At 36.2% G+C, this 17,082-nt stretch overlaps 1 protein-coding gene across 1 annotated transcript in view; it reads right to left on the reverse strand.

Moving 5' to 3' along the window:
• Window positions 1-273: 273 nt before the first annotated feature.
• The window catches only part of LOC144433725 (condensin-2 complex subunit D3-L-like), a 51,208-nt gene continuing 34,399 nt past the window's right edge, over window positions 274-17,082 (reverse strand). The window contains exons 30-34 of the mRNA XM_078122080.1: window positions 9,244-9,353; window positions 8,595-8,877; window positions 7,568-7,742; window positions 5,619-5,721; window positions 274-1,079 (exon numbers count right to left, since the gene is read on the reverse strand). Coding sequence (XP_077978206.1) covers window positions 884-1,079; window positions 5,619-5,721; window positions 7,568-7,742; window positions 8,595-8,877; window positions 9,244-9,353 — 867 coding nt within the window. The 3' untranslated portion in view covers window positions 274-883. The remainder of the gene's footprint in view (window positions 1,080-5,618; window positions 5,722-7,567; window positions 7,743-8,594; window positions 8,878-9,243; window positions 9,354-17,082) is intronic.

The following is a 17,082-nucleotide window of genomic DNA, read 5'->3' on the forward strand; positions in this document are numbered from 1 at the left end:
TGCAAGTGGTCTCTAGCACATTATATAATAATAGTCACATATCATGTGCTAAACAAAAAATTATATTTGACTGAAGAAGTCATATGGCAGAATCCATTATTTCATCAAGATCCAGTGAGAATTGTTGAAAGCAATATAAAGGATATGACTAAAGACAACAGTGATATGTACATTCAGTAATATTTTAATTTTTGGCATTATAGAAAATATAATTATGCAATCATATACTTTCATGCAAACCAGAGAATCTACTGAAACAAATGGAGATTCTTGACATAGAAAATGGAAAAGTGGAAATACAATGTATTTTGTAAATATGGCTGGCAGTGACCACATGCATTATTTTTAAGGCCTGCACCTTAAAACACTACAGAATATTGTTATACAAACTAGGGAACACTGACTTGAAAAACCTCGACCTTTCGTTATTAAAGGTCTACTTTGGTTCAGGATTGGAATCTAGATGTGAAAAAAGTATTGCTTTGTAGAGCTATAGAAAACAGTTGGTCCACAACAAAAGAATGATCACATCATCATTAAGATAACACTGATGTGGTGACCGTGAAATACTGAAACATGGACTTGAGGAAAGTAGCTTTACTCAACAAAATGTTCACACATGTAGCAGAAAAGTATAGTCCATGATGTAAAGTCCAACAATTCTACTCACTTTTACAAGGTATGGATTGATAAAATAATTCAGTCTCATATCCATACCACAACAGATTTACAAAAAAAACTTCTTTACTGTATATCTGTCTTTTGCTATAACTATAAGTTATGTCTCTTATCCCTACCTGAAGTAAATTCAATATCATTTGCCAAGTAAATATCAATTTTTTTCACTGACGATATTCACTGTCTGATAAACATCATACATGTCTCATGAAACTTGACCAGTATCTTTTTTCCTGCTTCTTCTTGATCTGGTTTGTCTTCTTTCAGAAAGTACAGATGGTTCTCCTGCTGTATTTTCAACAGGACTTCCATCATCTGTAGAGGGCAGTCCATTTGCCTCTGTCAACACTTTTTTATGGGTGACCTTTGGAGTAACTTTCCATGTTCTTGGTTTTGGTGTTCTGCAATAATAATCATGTTTTTGAGTTGCTATGAAAAGTTACAAAAGGGTAAATTGAGCACTGTATTGATCACACAGAAACACATGTTTTGTAATTTTTACTGAATGGTGGATTATATTCAAAAAGTATCTGTTTGACAATATCCTCATTATGATTATTTTCAGAAGGGGCCGTCACTTATTTAAGGTTCAGGCAAGAAGGGGAAATTCTTTTCCTGAACGTTATTACTGACACAGAGCATACCACTTTGAGACTAAGGAGTCTGACTATGGATGTGAATGTTTTAAAACTACTAGTATGAAATTAACTTTGATGACTGACCAAATTATCTAGATGCACTATTTGCACTTTTCTTAGCAACAGTTCCCATGTTGTGACTACTGCAGATAAAGATACATCTAAATGAACTTAATAAAATGATGGCCAAAAGTATATAGAGATAGTTAGTTCTAGGCTTATACTCCACAAAAAGGATGACATCATTCTAGACTTTGACCTGGCTTCATTGCCTCTAGGGGCAAGTCCTCATAGCATTGGCATACATCCAGCATTGTTGGGCCTGCACTATAAACATGCCATCTGCTTGAACTGATTGCAAGTATGTCATATCATTTCATGACATAGAGAACAAGCGACCTATCGGTCAGAATAGCTCCGCTGTTTTTTTTTTATTCAATTTTTTATTTTGGTGACATGTAGAAGTGGTTCAGTTCTTCAGCTCTTCACTATGCAGTTTTGTTTTAGTGATGTAATACTAATAAAGTGGTTACTGGTTTCATATGATGTCTCACTATAAAACACATTTTACACAGAAGTTGGTAATTTTGAAGATAAAAATTGCCAACATGTGTTTTTTTATATGTGGTCCTATAATGAACGTAACCATATATGTTTCATAAAATTAACATACATTTCACACGAAAACCCATATGCCCCTGCACTAATAATTAAATGACTAAAGACAACAGTGATATGTACATTCAGTAATATTTTAATTTTTGGCATTATAGAAAATATAATTATGCAATCATATACTTTCATGCAAACCAGAGAATCTACTGAAACAAATGGAGATTCTTGACATAGAAAATGGAAAAGTGGAAATACAATGTATTTTGTAAATATGGCTGGCAGTGACCACATGCATTATTTTTAAGGCCTGCACCTTAAAACACTACAGAATATTGTTATACAAACTAGGGAACACTGACTTGAAAAACCTCGACCTTTCGTTATTAAAGGTCTACTTTGGTTCAGGATTGGAATCTAGATGTGAAAAAAGTATTGCTTTGTAGAGCTATAGAAAACAGTTGGTCCACAACAAAAGAATGATCACATCATCATTAAGATAACACTGATGTGGTGACCGTGAAATACTGAAACATGGACTTGAGGAAAGTAGCTTTACTCAACAAAATGTTCACACATGTAGCAGAAAAGTATAGAGATAGTTAGTTCTTGGCTTATACTCCATAAAAAGGATGACATCATTCTAGACTTTGACCTGGCTTCATTGCCTCTAGGGGCAAGTCCTCATAGCATTGGCATACATCCAGCATTGTTGGGCCTGCACTATAAACATGCCATCTGCTTGAACTGATTGCAAGTATGTCATATCATTTCATGACATAGAGAACAAGCGACCTATCGGTCAGAATAGCTCCGCTGTTTTTTTTTATTCAATTTTTTATTTTGGTGACATGTAGAAGTGGTTCAGTTCTTCAGCTCTTCACTATGCAGTTTTGTTTTAGTGATGTAATACTAATAAAGTGGTTACTGGTTTCATATGATGTCTCACTATAAAACACATTTTACACAGAAGTTGGTAATGTATTGTACTTTTATACCATAGTCACCATTTTATAACAAAAATCTACTGTTATGAAAAATTGCACAAAATCTCAGCAAAAAAATGAATGGGAAATGCACACAAGAAAAAGAAAAAAAGAGGATTTTGAGGTTGGCTATAAATAATTCCAGTGTCTTACAGCTGTAACCCTGGAAAATTTTAATGATGAATGAAATAAACTAGGGATCTAAAATAATTTTGAGGCAATTTGAATTTCAATTTTCTAACAAATTTACAAAGTCAACAACATTCAACTTGTACAAGTTGTGGTATATATATATAGGGAAGAAATGTATTAATAGTCATCTTAGTTTCCGTACGGCGACAATCTCAAGTACCCGGAAGAGAGTCATTCTCAGCCATACGTTACAGTGGTAACACTCGTTCATGTTCGATTACCTTTCACAAAGAAAACACAACGAAATGGTTGAAGTGATCTTTTTTTTAATTTCTTTTCATCACAACAACAAAATCTGCGTGATCAAAAGTGTTGTAAACTAAACCAGAAAGAATTATCGGACTGGCTAAACTTCCCGATGAACTGGAGTAAGGTCCTACTAGTCCAAGTAAGCCTCGATAGTACTATAGTACGTGAGAAAATCGTCTCAAACTAGCGATACAACTTTCAAAATATAACTTGACATGTCTTCATTTGTTAGAGTTATACAATTCAAGACGGGTTTTCACTGGAAAACAACAATTCTGTGAATAATGACACTCTGAACGCAGCGATTTCTCGGACGATGTTACCACTGTAACGTATGGCTGACAATGACTTGCTTCCGGGTTAGTCCCTCGTGCATACGGGTCGTACGGAAACTAAGAAAGATGGCGATTAATACATACACCGTCTCAGCGTCTGATATTTTAATTTACAGTGTTTCTTGTGACTGGCGCCTGTCAGCAGACTCTGCCATTTTTTTCATCATTCCATTGTATTTAAAACTTGTACTTGACATTTCACAATATTTATAATTCTCAACAAAATACCTCAACATGCCTCACGATAACCTTTTCGGATTTACATGTAAAACGGGGAAAGATACGCAAAACATAATGCAAAGTCTGAAGCCAAATTAAAGTTGTAATTATTTTAATTATTTTTACTTGCCAAATATTTGCATTTTGGAAATGGCAAGACACGTTCATGTCGTTTAACTTTACATGTGAACTGTCGGCCATAACTTCAACCGCATGCCTAGGCATGCCTTCCTTACGCAAGTTGTCTTAATTCTGGTTCACTGTCATTCCAAATTGCACGACAATATAGAATTAATCACAAGTTACATGTTATCTGAAAACATCACAATTTTATAGTGGGTCTGAAGTGTGATTTTAGTGAGTACCAAGAACGTACTGTGTTGTTACTTGCTGTGTAAATTCGCTCGGTCAAATGAGGTCACCTTCAGCTTCTGATCGAATCAGGATAGAGTATGCAAATGAGGATGTTGCGGACTGGCTGATTATGTAGAAGGGGTGCAGAATTGGATTTGAAGTTTACAACCCTGTTTCGAACATGCTTGTCATTTGGGCGCCCAATGCGTAAAATTATGACTATAGCACATATTACATTGCTTGTTTGACGTCAATAGTGTCTTTTGAAAAGTGGCAGTTTACTTAAAGTCTCGTCGACTGATTTCCAATATGGCGTCGGTCATAATGCTCATTAACATATTCATTTTTTTTTCAAATTACAAAAAAAAAATCATAAAAAATAAAAATGAAGATGTGCTGACTTGAAATTAACAAATCTGAGTAAGCTACCCCCTGCGCATCAACACGCCAGATATCAAAGCAATCGGACAAGAGGTTTTCAAGGAGTTGATGAAAATGACATTTTATGAAAAAAAATCATAAAAAATTGAAAATGGCACAGATCAACTTGGCATGAACAAATCTGAATAGCCTCCCCCCAGGGAACATACACACCAAATATCGAAGAATTCTGACTGTCACTTTCAGAGCAGATGATGAAAATATAAAAGTTTGACGGACACCTATGATTCACTCTACTCTCTATACTCTATACAACCTATACCTAAAGCTACGCTTTCTGCTTTTGCTGACAGCGGAGCTAAAAAAAAAGTGAATTGTATTTTTGATGAATAGTAATTGAAGTTCTGTACAAGTCATTACAGGGAAGATGGAGACAGCTTGGCATTTCACATGGAACGACATGACTTTATTACACACAATAAAATAAACAATTACAGAGGTACCGGACACAGTTATAATGTAAACACAGCTAAGTCCTGCATATCAGTGGAAAGTAAACCATAAAAATGATCAACAAAGTCGATGTGTAACCATCCCAGCAATAGCCTGTTTCTACTGCACTATTCTAGAATAGAAATGCCTGTTACTTTTGCATCATGATCAATTTGCAAAGGATCCTGGTGTGTGTGTGTGTGTGTGTGTGTGTGGTGTCTGTTATTGTTACTAATGTTAGTCTTGAGTTTATCTTTATGCACAAGACACTGTGTCAATGAGTAAAACACCAACGTAACCCAAATACATGTAGCACTGTATTTTTATTAACTAATACTACACATAATTGCTCATCACACATTTGATAGGAAGTTGTCAAGAAAGCATTTTATGAAATATAGAATGGAAGGAAAGCATGTGATGGGAAGTACTAAATTTCTACAATGACAAGATAAATATTATAAATACGATAGACTACTTACGGATGATCTGGTGAAAACATACAAATGATATCTTTCTTTTTACCAACTGGGTTGTCTTCTTCATCTGACTGCAGCTGAGGTAGAAAACTGGCTGTACCTGGAACTGATAACAGACGGGAAATGTTATTTTAACCATATTTTAGCACTCTGTTAGTTTAGGCAAAAGAAAATGTGTGGTTCTGGTTATCCGACCCCACCTAGTTTTTCACTGCCAATCCTAAACTTTTTTTTTAAACATTCGAGAAAAAAATAATACAACCACAGAAATTGTCAAGTCTCACCAGAAATAGTGGATATGGAAACTGACATCAACTTAAAAAAAGAAATTATAGAGCTGTTCTTCCAATCTGTAATCATGTATGCCTGTACATCTAATGGGATGAAACTAATAATATAGACCATATGGAAACAATGGAAAACATAACTACCTGAACTAGACACTCACACATGAAAAAAAACCATAACAAAATAAGATAAAAAATCTACCTACACCACATATTCTAAAATTGAGCATAATCGGAACCACCCAATTTTTTTTATTAGGCCTTACATGGACAAGTAGGGTGATTTATTCACCCCAGATGTGTTTAATTATTAAATTTGTGTTTACTAAGCTTTAATTAAACATTCAAGAAAAATATTCTAAAATTGAGCATAATCAGAACCACCCAATTTTTTTATTAGGCCTTACCTGGACAAGTAGGGTGATTTATTCACCCCAGATGTGTTTAATTATTAAATTTGTGTTTACTAAGCTTTAATTAAACATTCAAGAAAAATATTCTAAAATTGAGCATAATCGGAACCACCCAATTTTTTTATTAGGCCTTACCTGGACAAGTAGGGTGATTTATTCACCCCAGATGTGTTTAATTATTAAATTTGTGTTTACTAAGCTTTAATTAAACATTCAAGAAAATTTCTCACTGTCATTAGTCAGATATTTTTTCTTTTTTCTCTTGAAGAAAATACATTTGAGTATAATAGATTTGGTCACAAAGTTCATACATTATGTAATTAACCATGAATCAATATTTTGTCAAATGCTATCTAGAGATGTCAAGCTATTGTCCACAGCAGTTTTTTCACAGTGGTATGTACTTTTCAATCACAGTATCCAAAGTTTAGTTTCGATGACGTCCCACCAAAGGTATGCAGTCATTGTTTAACTGATTACAGTCTATCTTTAGAATTCAAATGGCCAACATAACTTTATCATAGTGAAAAATCAGTACTTACAGGCAAGGAAAAAACTTCAATACATGTTAAACATTAAATGGGTGTCATTCCACCTGTTTGAATGTCCTCGCATAGCAAGAATTTGAGGGATGAGCAAAATGCAAATTGGGCAGAAGAAATTTGGCAATTTCATTTGTGAAGGCAGAAGAAATTTGGCAATTTCATTTGTGAACTATGTACCATTTTGTATATAGTCTGTTATACTTTTTACTGTTTAATATGTCAACAAAACCATTATCCCATACATAAATTCAACCAACACCTTTCAGCATGGAATATATTTAATGTGAAATACTTGTATTATGAACTATAGTAATGCTGTGACATGTGAAGTGTATTATACCTTTCGAGATACCCTGAATATTATTCAGCATTTGTTGATCTATACCATGATGTAAAGGGGAATGCCTGTATTTAAATGCACTTGACTTATTTTGACACAGTTTATGGTTGACGGTACTGTTATAGTCTTAACAGTCTTGAAAGTGCACAACTGAATTCTACCAAGCTACTGAGTTTGCTTGTCACAAGCTATGCTAAAACTACCAACCTGTGATGAGTTATCAGTCATAAAACTATATACTTTAAAACTTTATAATATTTTTAGCACTGCTTGAAACAGGCAAACTCTGTAGGTTGATAGAATTCAGTTGTACATGTAGTTCTAACTGACTGGAAGGTTATATTTGCTATGGTTCTATCTAACTTACCATCCCTTGGGTTGACATCACTAAATACAGTCATTGGCAGTGAAGATGGTATAGGAGATGGTGGTACAGTCATAGTGTTATCAGTTTGAAAGGTGATATTTGCTATGGTTCTATCTGGTGTACTGATGGCTCTGCTCACCCCGTCTGGAGTTCGATTTGGTCTTCTTTCTGGAGTCTAACATAGACAATGCAAAATGGTGGAAACTGTTACAAGAGCTAAAAACTGCAGTTATAATACAAACATGCAAGTTAAGCTGGGCATTTGTAGCTATTATCTGGCATTGCAAAATCACTTGTCCTATCTAGATTACAATATTTCAATAAATACATGAAATTCAAAACTATTAATTTAGTTTTTAAATAACAACAATGTTTGATAAATCATAATAGGAATGAAAAGCTGACACTCTAAGTCAAGGATTTTAAAGATACTTTATACACATTCCTTGAGATATACATGTAACTTTAACATATTTGCTAATAACTCCAATAATGACATTTTAAACTATAAGACTCAAAAACACTATACACAGCTGATAACTAGTGAAAGTAAAACTGAAGTTTTTCTCCAGACATGTGGACTTGTTCGCCAGTACAGAGGTGTGGACTAACGCTTCAGTTTTGCTTTCAGTATTTCACTAGATACCAACTATGTGTACATGTAGTGGTTCAACAACAGTATTATCATTATTATAAAAAATATGGAATATATACTCTGGTCAATCAGTCTATGTCATTGGTTCGAAATACGGAGTCAAAACGCTCAAAATTGCCATTACTTTTCCCGATTTTTTTTATATTACTGGCGATGGTACATGTATAATATATTATTCCCCAATATTTTTCTACATTTAGCCGGAAAATACTCATAACCTAAGGGTTGTCACTAGGAGTTGCTAGAGACAAGGGCCCATTATGTCACTCATATTTGCTTTGGCTGAACGCAGAAAAATATTGGGGAATAATAAACAATTGTTGATGCAGTATATGTACACAGATGGGCTTGCATTAATAACTAACTGCTTACTTGTTTGTCTGATAATTGACTAGTTCTTTTGGTAGGTGTGTTCTTCTCACTTTCAACATCACTGGCTACTTTCTCTTCCTGTTTACCCTGCACATTCTCTCGCCTGTTCCTTGGTGTGACATTCACAGGAGTGTGACTACTTGTCGGTGTAGGGAATGGTCTAGGTGTTCTAGGTGTGTGGATGTCACGTATATCTGACATACTCTTACTTCGTCTCTTCTTCACCTCTTCAACTATACGTTTAGCAGAGTTATGTAGTGCAAAGGTTGCCAGTGACATATTTCTAGAAGTAGAATAGAAAACATGAATAACCCTCACAAACAAAGCAGTCATCTTGGTACTGCTGATTAGCCTAAACAATTTCCTTCTACAATCAGATCTTCTGATCATTTTGAAAATACTGGTAATGCTGACATGCTGAGACCTATTCACAGATGAATTTCAAGTTCCCCTGGCATTTCATGTAAATGTAAAGAAGACATAACACTGCTCTTATCAAGCCACACTTGTCTCTGTACTTCCAATATACTGTGCCAATTGTTATTAATCCTATTAAGTTGTTTACTTTCCTGCGTTTGGTACAAGTTCCGCTTTGTACATGTTTGCTTGTCCCTGGTTGTATAAAGAAATAAAATAAAGTGTCACATACCTGCTGCCAGCACTGAGTGGTGTACCTTGTACAGCTGGTATTGGTGCACTGGTAGGTCTAGGCAGACTAGGAGGAGTACAACCAATCTTTGGTGATCCTGCAGCTGAAGCCTACAAAAAAGTGTTAAGGTGAGTAAAAATCTATTGCTAGTAGTACATACCCTTGTTAAGAAAATTAACGGCCATGAACTCTCGGTATATAGTTACAAAAGAAAATTTCTACATACTGAATCACAAAATCATTTCCGAAGAATGTTTTGAATGTGTCATTTTTAACCATTTTTATTTATATTGTTATAATAAGAACAGTAACACTCGCCTATTATGGATTGGTGCTTGTTATCATCTAGATATTTTTGATAGTACCAATCTGTCGAAATGTGTACTAGGCATGACACTTAGTCATCAATATCCAAATCCAAGTTTTCTGACAAACTACATGTACATGTAATGTAATCTTCTATAAATTTGTAGCGAGTTCAGAGTCTTGTCAAGACGGAAACTGTTTATTTGCTACCCAGTAGAGATTCTCTACTATGTATAGCTACTTATACATTTCATTTTCCACGCGTTTCCGTGTAAAAATTACATTATTCCGGAACTTTGAATGAATCACTGATTTGCATGTACAAATCCTAAGGTATTGTCCATGTTTATGTCCAAGTCTTACATTAGGGAGGGTTCAACATGTAAACTAACTTTATCTCAGATATCTGACATCAGGATTTCTGCACCACAAAACTGGTCTAGGTGACATTAAACTTGGACAGTTCACTTACTAGTCTAGGTGACATTAAACTTAGACAGTTCACTTACTAGTCTAGGTGACATTAAACTTGGACAGTTCACTTACTGGTCTAGGTGACATTACTCTTAGACAGTTCACTTACTGGTCTAGGTGACATTAAACTTAGACAGTTCACTTACTGGTCTAGGTGACATTAAACTTAGACAGTTCACTTACTAGTCTAGGTGACATTAAACTTAGACAGTTCACTTACTGGTCTAGGTGACATTAAACTTAGACAGTTCACTTACTGGTCTAGGTGACATTAAACTTAGACAGTTCACTTACTGGTCTAGGTGACATTAAACTTGGACAATTCACTTACTGGTCTAGGTGACATTAAACTTAGACAGTTCACTTACTGGTCTAGGTGACATTAAACTTGGACAGTTCACTTACTGGTCTAGGTGACATTAAACTTAGACAGTTCACTTACTGGTCTAGGTGACATTAAACTTAGACAGTTCACTTACTGGTCTAGGTGACATTAAACTTAGACAATTCACTTACTGGTCTAGGTGACATTAAACTTAGACAGTTCACTTACTGGTCTAGGTGACATTACTCTTAGACAGTTCACTTACTGGTCTAGGTGACATTAAACTTGGACAGTTCACTTACTGGTCTAGGTGACATTAAACTTGGACAGTTCACTTACTGGTCTAGGTGACATTACTCTTAGACAGTTCACTTACTGGTCTAGGTGACATTAAACTTGGACAGTTCACTTACTGGTCTAGGTGACATTAAACTTGGACAGTTCACTTACTGGTCTAGGTGACATTACTCTTAGACAGTTCACTTACTGGTCTAGGTGACATTAAACTTGGACAGTTCACTTACTGGTCTAGGTGACATTAAACTTGGACAGTTCACTTACTGGTCTAGGTGACATTAAACTTGGACAGTTCACTTACTGGTCTAGGTGACATTAAACTTAGACAGTTCACTTACTGGTCTAGGTGACATTAAACTTAGACAGTTCACTTACTGGTCTAGGTGACATTAAACTTGGACAGTTCACTTACTGGTCTAGGTGACATTAAACTTAGACAGTTCACTTACTGGTCTAGGTGACATTAAACTTGGACAGTTCACTTACTGGTCTAGGTGACATTAAACTTGGACAGTTCACTTACTCGTCTAGGTGACATTAAACTTAAACAGTTCACTTACTGGTCTAGGTGACATTAAACTTGGACAGTTCACTAACTGGTCTAGGTGACATTAAACTTAGACAGTTCACTTACTAGTCTAGGTGACATTAAACTTAGACAGTTCACTTACTCGTCTAGGTGACATTCAACTTAGACAGTTCACTTACTAGTCTAGGTGACATTAAACTTAGACAGTTCACTTACTGGTCTAGGTGACATTAAACTTAGACAGTTCACTTACTGGTCTAGGTGACATTAAACTTAGACAGTTCACTTACTGGTCTAGGTGACATTAAACTTAGACAGTTCACTTACTCGTCTAGGTGACATTAATCTTAGACAGTTCACTTACTCGTCTAGGTGACATTAAACTTAAACAGTTCACTTACTGGTCTAGGTGACATTACTCTTAGACAGTTCACTTACTGGTCTAGGTGACATTAAACTTGGACAGTTCACTTACTGGTCTAGGTGACATTAAACTTAGACAGTTCACTTACTGGTCTAGGTGACATTAAACTTAGACAGTTCACTTACAGGTCTAGGTGACATTAAACTTGGAAAGTTCACTTACTAGTCTAGGTGACATTAAACTTGGACAGTTCACTTACTGGTCTAGGTGACATTAAACTTAGACAATTCACTTACTGGTCTAGGTGACATTAAACTTAGACAGTTCACTTACTGGTCTAGGTGACATTAAACTTAGACAGTTCACTTACTGGTCTAGGTGACATTAAACTTAGACAGTTCACTTACTGGTCTAGGTGACATTACTCTTAGACAGTTCACTTACTGGTCTAGGTGACATTAAACTTAGACAGTTCACTTACTGGTCTAGGTGACATTAAACTTGGACAGTTCACTTACTGGTCTAGGTGACATTAAACTTAGACAGTTCACTTACTGGTCTAGGTGACATTAAACTTGGACAATTCACTTACTGGTCTAGGTGACATTCAACTTAGACAGTTCACTTACTGGTCTAGGTGACATTAAACTTAGACAGTTCACTTACTGGTCTAGGTGACATTAATCTTAGACAGTTCACTTACTGGTCTAGGTGACATTAAACTTGGACAGTTCACTTACTGGTCTAGGTGACATTAAACTTGGACAGTTCACTTACTGGTCTAGGTGACATTAAACTTAGACAGTTCACTTACTGGTCTAGGTGACATTAAACTTGGACAGTTCACTTACTGGTCTAGGTGACATTAAACTTGGACAGTTCACTTACTGGTCTAGGTGACATTAAACTTAGACAGTTCACTTACTGGTCTAGGTGACATTAAACTTAGACAGTTCACTTACTGGTCTAGGTGACATTAAACTTAGACAGTTCACTTACTGGTCTAGGTGACATTAAACTTGGACAGTTCACTTACTGGTCTAGGTGACATTAAACTTGGACAGTTCACTTACTGGTCTAGGTGACATTAAACTTAGACAGTTCACTTACTGGTCTAGGTGACATTAAACTTAGACAGTTCACTTACTGGTCTAGGTGACATTAAACTAGGACAGTTCACTTACTGGTCTAGGTGACATTAAACTTAGACAGTTCACTTACTGGTCTAGGTGACATTAAACTTAGACAGTTCACTTACTGGTCTAGGTGACATTAAACTTAGACAGTTCACTTACTGGTCTAGGTGACATTAAACTTAGACAGTTCACTTACTGGTCTAGGTGACATTAAACTTGGACAGTTCACTTACTGGTCTAGGTGACATTAAACTTAGACAGTTCACTTACTGGTCTAGGTGACATTAAACTTAGACAGTTCACTTACTGGTCTAGGTGACATTAAACTTGGACAGTTCACTTACTGGTCTAGGTGACATTAAACTTAGACAGTTCACTTACTGGTCTAGGTGATATTAAACTTAGACAGTTCACTTACTGGTCTAGGTGACATTACTCTTAGACATTTCACTTACTGGTCTAGGTGATATTAAACTTAGACAGCTCACTTACTGGTCTAGGTGACATTAAACTTGGACAGTTCACTTACTCGTCTAGGTGACATTAAACTTAGACAGTTCACTTACTGGTCTAGGTGACATTAAACTTGGACAGTTCACTTACTGGTCTAGGTGACATTCAACTTAGACAGTTCACTTACTGGTCTAGGTGACATTAAACTTAGACAGTTCACTTACTGGTCTGGGTGACATTAAACTTGGACATTTCACTTACTGGTCTAGGTGACATTACTCTTAGACAGTTCACTTACTGGTCTAGGTGACATTAAACTTAGACAGTTCACTTACTGGTCTAGGTGACATTAAACTTAGACAGTTCACTTACTGGTCTAGGTGACATTAAACTTAGACAGTTCACTTACTGGTCTAGGTGACATTAAACTTAGACAGTTCACTTACTCGTCTAGGTGACATTAAACTTAGACAGTTCACTTACTGGTCTAGGTGACATTAAACTTAGACAGTTCACTTACTAGTCTAGGTGACATTAAACTTAGACAGTTCACTTACTGGTCTAGGTGACATTAAACTTAGACAGTTCACTTACTAGTCTAGGTGACATTAAACTTAGACAGTTCACTTACTAGTCTAGGTGACATTAAACTTAGACAGTTCACTTACTGGTCTAGGTGACATTAAACTTAGACAGTTCACTTACTGGTCTAGGTGACATTAAACTTAGACAGTTCACTTACTAGTCTAGGTGACATTAAACTTGGACAATTCACTTACTAGTCTAGGTGACATTAAACTTGGACAGTTCACTTACTGGTCTAGGTGACATTACTCTTAGACAGTTCACTTACTGGTCTAGGTGACATTAAACTTAGACAGTTCACTTACTGGTCTAGGTGACATTACTCTTAGACAGTTCACTTACTGGTCTAGGTGACATTAAACTTAGACAGTTCACTTACTGGTCTAGGTGACATTAAACTTAGACAGTTCACTTACTGGTCTGGGTGACATTAAACTTGGACAGTTCACTTACTCGTCTAGGTGACATTCAACTTAGACAGTTCACTTACTGGTCTAGGTGACATTAAACTTGGACAGTTCACTTACTGGTCTAGGTGACATTAAACTTAGACAGTTCACTTACTAGTCTAGGTGACATTAAACTTGGACAATTCACTTACTGGTCTAGGTGACATTAATCTTAGACAGTTCACTTACTGGTCTAGGTGACATTAAGCTTAGACAGTTCACTTACTGGTCTAGGTGACATTAAACTTAGACAGTTCACTTACTGGTCTAGGTGACATTACTCTTAGACAGTTCACTTACTGGTCTAGGTGACATTAAACTTAGACAGTTCACTTACTGGTCTAGGTGACATTAAACTTAGACAGTTCACTTACTGGTCTAGGTGACATTAATCTTAGACAGTTCACTTACTGGTCTAGGTGACATTAAACTTAGACAGTTCACTTACTGGTCTAGGTGACATTAAACTTAGACAGTTCACTTACTGGTCTAGGTGACATTACTCTTAGACAGTTCACTTACTGGTCTAGGTGACATTAAACTTAGACAGTTCACTTACTGGTCTAGGTGACATTAAACTTAGACAGTTCACTTACTGGTCTAGGTGACATTAAACTTAGACAGTTCACTTACTGGTCTAGGTGACATTAAACTTGGACAGTTCACTTACTGGTCTAGGTGACATTAAACTTAGACAGTTCACTTACTGGTCTAGGTGACATTAAACTTGGACAGTTCACTTACTGGTCTAGGTGACATTAAACTTGGACAGTTCACTTACTCGTCTAGGTGACATTAAACTTAAACAGTTCACTTACTGGTCTAGGTGACATTAAACTTGGACAGTTCACTAACTGGTCTAGGTGACATTAAACTTAGACAGTTCACTTACTAGTCTAGGTGACATTAAACTTAGACAGTTCACTTACTCGTCTAGGTGACATTCAACTTAGACAGTTCACTTACTAGTCTAGGTGACATTAAACTTAGACAGTTCACTTACTGGTCTAGGTGACATTACTCTTAGACAGTTCACTTACTGGTCTAGGTGACATTAAACTTGGACAGTTCACTTACTGGTCTAGGTGACATTAAACTTAGACAGTTCACTTACTGGTCTAGGTGACATTAAACTTAGACAGTTCACTTACTGGTCTAGGTGACATTAAACTTGGAAAGTTCACTTACTAGTCTAGGTGACATTAAACTTGGACAGTTCACTTACTGGTCTAGGTGACATTAAACTTAGACAATTCACTTACTGGTCTAGGTGACATTAAACTTAGACAGTTCACTTACTGGTCTAGGTGACATTAAACTTAGACAGTTCACTTACTGGTCTAGGTGACATTAAACTTAGACAGTTCACTTACTGGTCTAGGTGACATTACTCTTAGACAGTTCACTTACTGGTCTAGGTGACATTAAACTTAGACAGTTCACTTACTGGTCTAGGTGACATTAAACTTGGACAGTTCACTTACTGGTCTAGGTGACATTAAACTTAGACAGTTCACTTACTGGTCTAGGTGACATTAAACTTGGACAATTCACTTACTGGTCTAGGTGACATTCAACTTAGACAGTTCACTTACTGGTCTAGGTGACATTAAACTTAGACAGTTCACTTACTGGTCTAGGTGACATTAATCTTAGACAGTTCACTTACTGGTCTAGGTGACATTAAACTTGGACAGTTCACTTACTGGTCTAGGTGACATTAAACTTAGACAGTTCACTTACTGGTCTAGGTGACATTAAACTTGGACAGTTCACTTACTGGTCTAGGTGACATTAAACTTGGACAGTTCACTTACTGGTCTAGGTGACATTAAACTTAGACAGTTCACTTACTGGTCTAGGTGACATTAAACTTGGACAGTTCACTTACTGGTCTAGGTGACATTAAACTTGGACAGTTCACTTACTGGTCTAGGTGACATTAAACTTAGACAGTTCACTTACTGGTCTAGGTGACATTAAACTTAGACAGTTCACTTACTGGTCTAGGTGACATTAAACTTAGACAGTTCACTTACTGGTCTAGGTGACATTAAACTTAGACAGTTCACTTACTGGTCTAGGTGACATTAAACTTAGACAGTTCACTTACTGGTCTAGGTGACATTAAACTTGGACAGTTCACTTACTGGTCTAGGTGACATTAAACTTGGACAATTCACTTACTGGTCTAGGTGACATTAAACTTAGACAGTTCACTTACTGGTCTAGGTGACATTAATCTTAGACAGTTCACTTACTGGTCTAGGTGACATTAAACTTAGACAGTTCACTTACTGGTCTAGGTGACATTAAACTTAGACAGTTCACTTACTGGTCTAGGTGACATTAAACTTAGACAGTTCACTTACTGGTCTAGGTGACATTAAACTTAGACAGTTCACTTACTGGTCTAGGTGACATTCAACTTAGACAGTTCACTTACTGGTCTAGGTGACATTAAACTTGGACAGTTCACTTACTGGTCTAGGTGACATTAAACTTGGACAGTTCACTTACTGGTCTAGGTGACATTAAACTTAGACAGTTCACTTACTGGTCTAGGTGACATTAAACTTAGACAGTTCACTTACTGGTCTAGGTGACATTAAACTTGGACAGTTCACTTACTGGTCTAGGTGACATTAAACTTAGACAGTTCACTTACTGGTCTAGGTGACATTAAATTTAGACAGTTCACTTACTGGTCTAGGTGACATTAAACTTGGACAGTTCACTTACTGGTCTAGGTGACATTAAACTTAGACAGTTCACTTACTGGTCTAGGTGACATTACTCTTAGACAGTTCACTTACTGGTCTAGGTGACATTAAACTTAGACAGTTCACTTACTGGTCTAGGTGACATTAAACTTAGACAGTTCACTTACTGGTCTAGGTGACATTAAACTTAGACAGTTC

Source organism: Glandiceps talaboti, chromosome 4, assembly GCF_964340395.1.
Source record: "Glandiceps talaboti chromosome 4, keGlaTala1.1, whole genome shotgun sequence".
Classification (NCBI taxonomy): domain Eukaryota; kingdom Metazoa; phylum Hemichordata; class Enteropneusta; family Spengelidae; genus Glandiceps; species Glandiceps talaboti.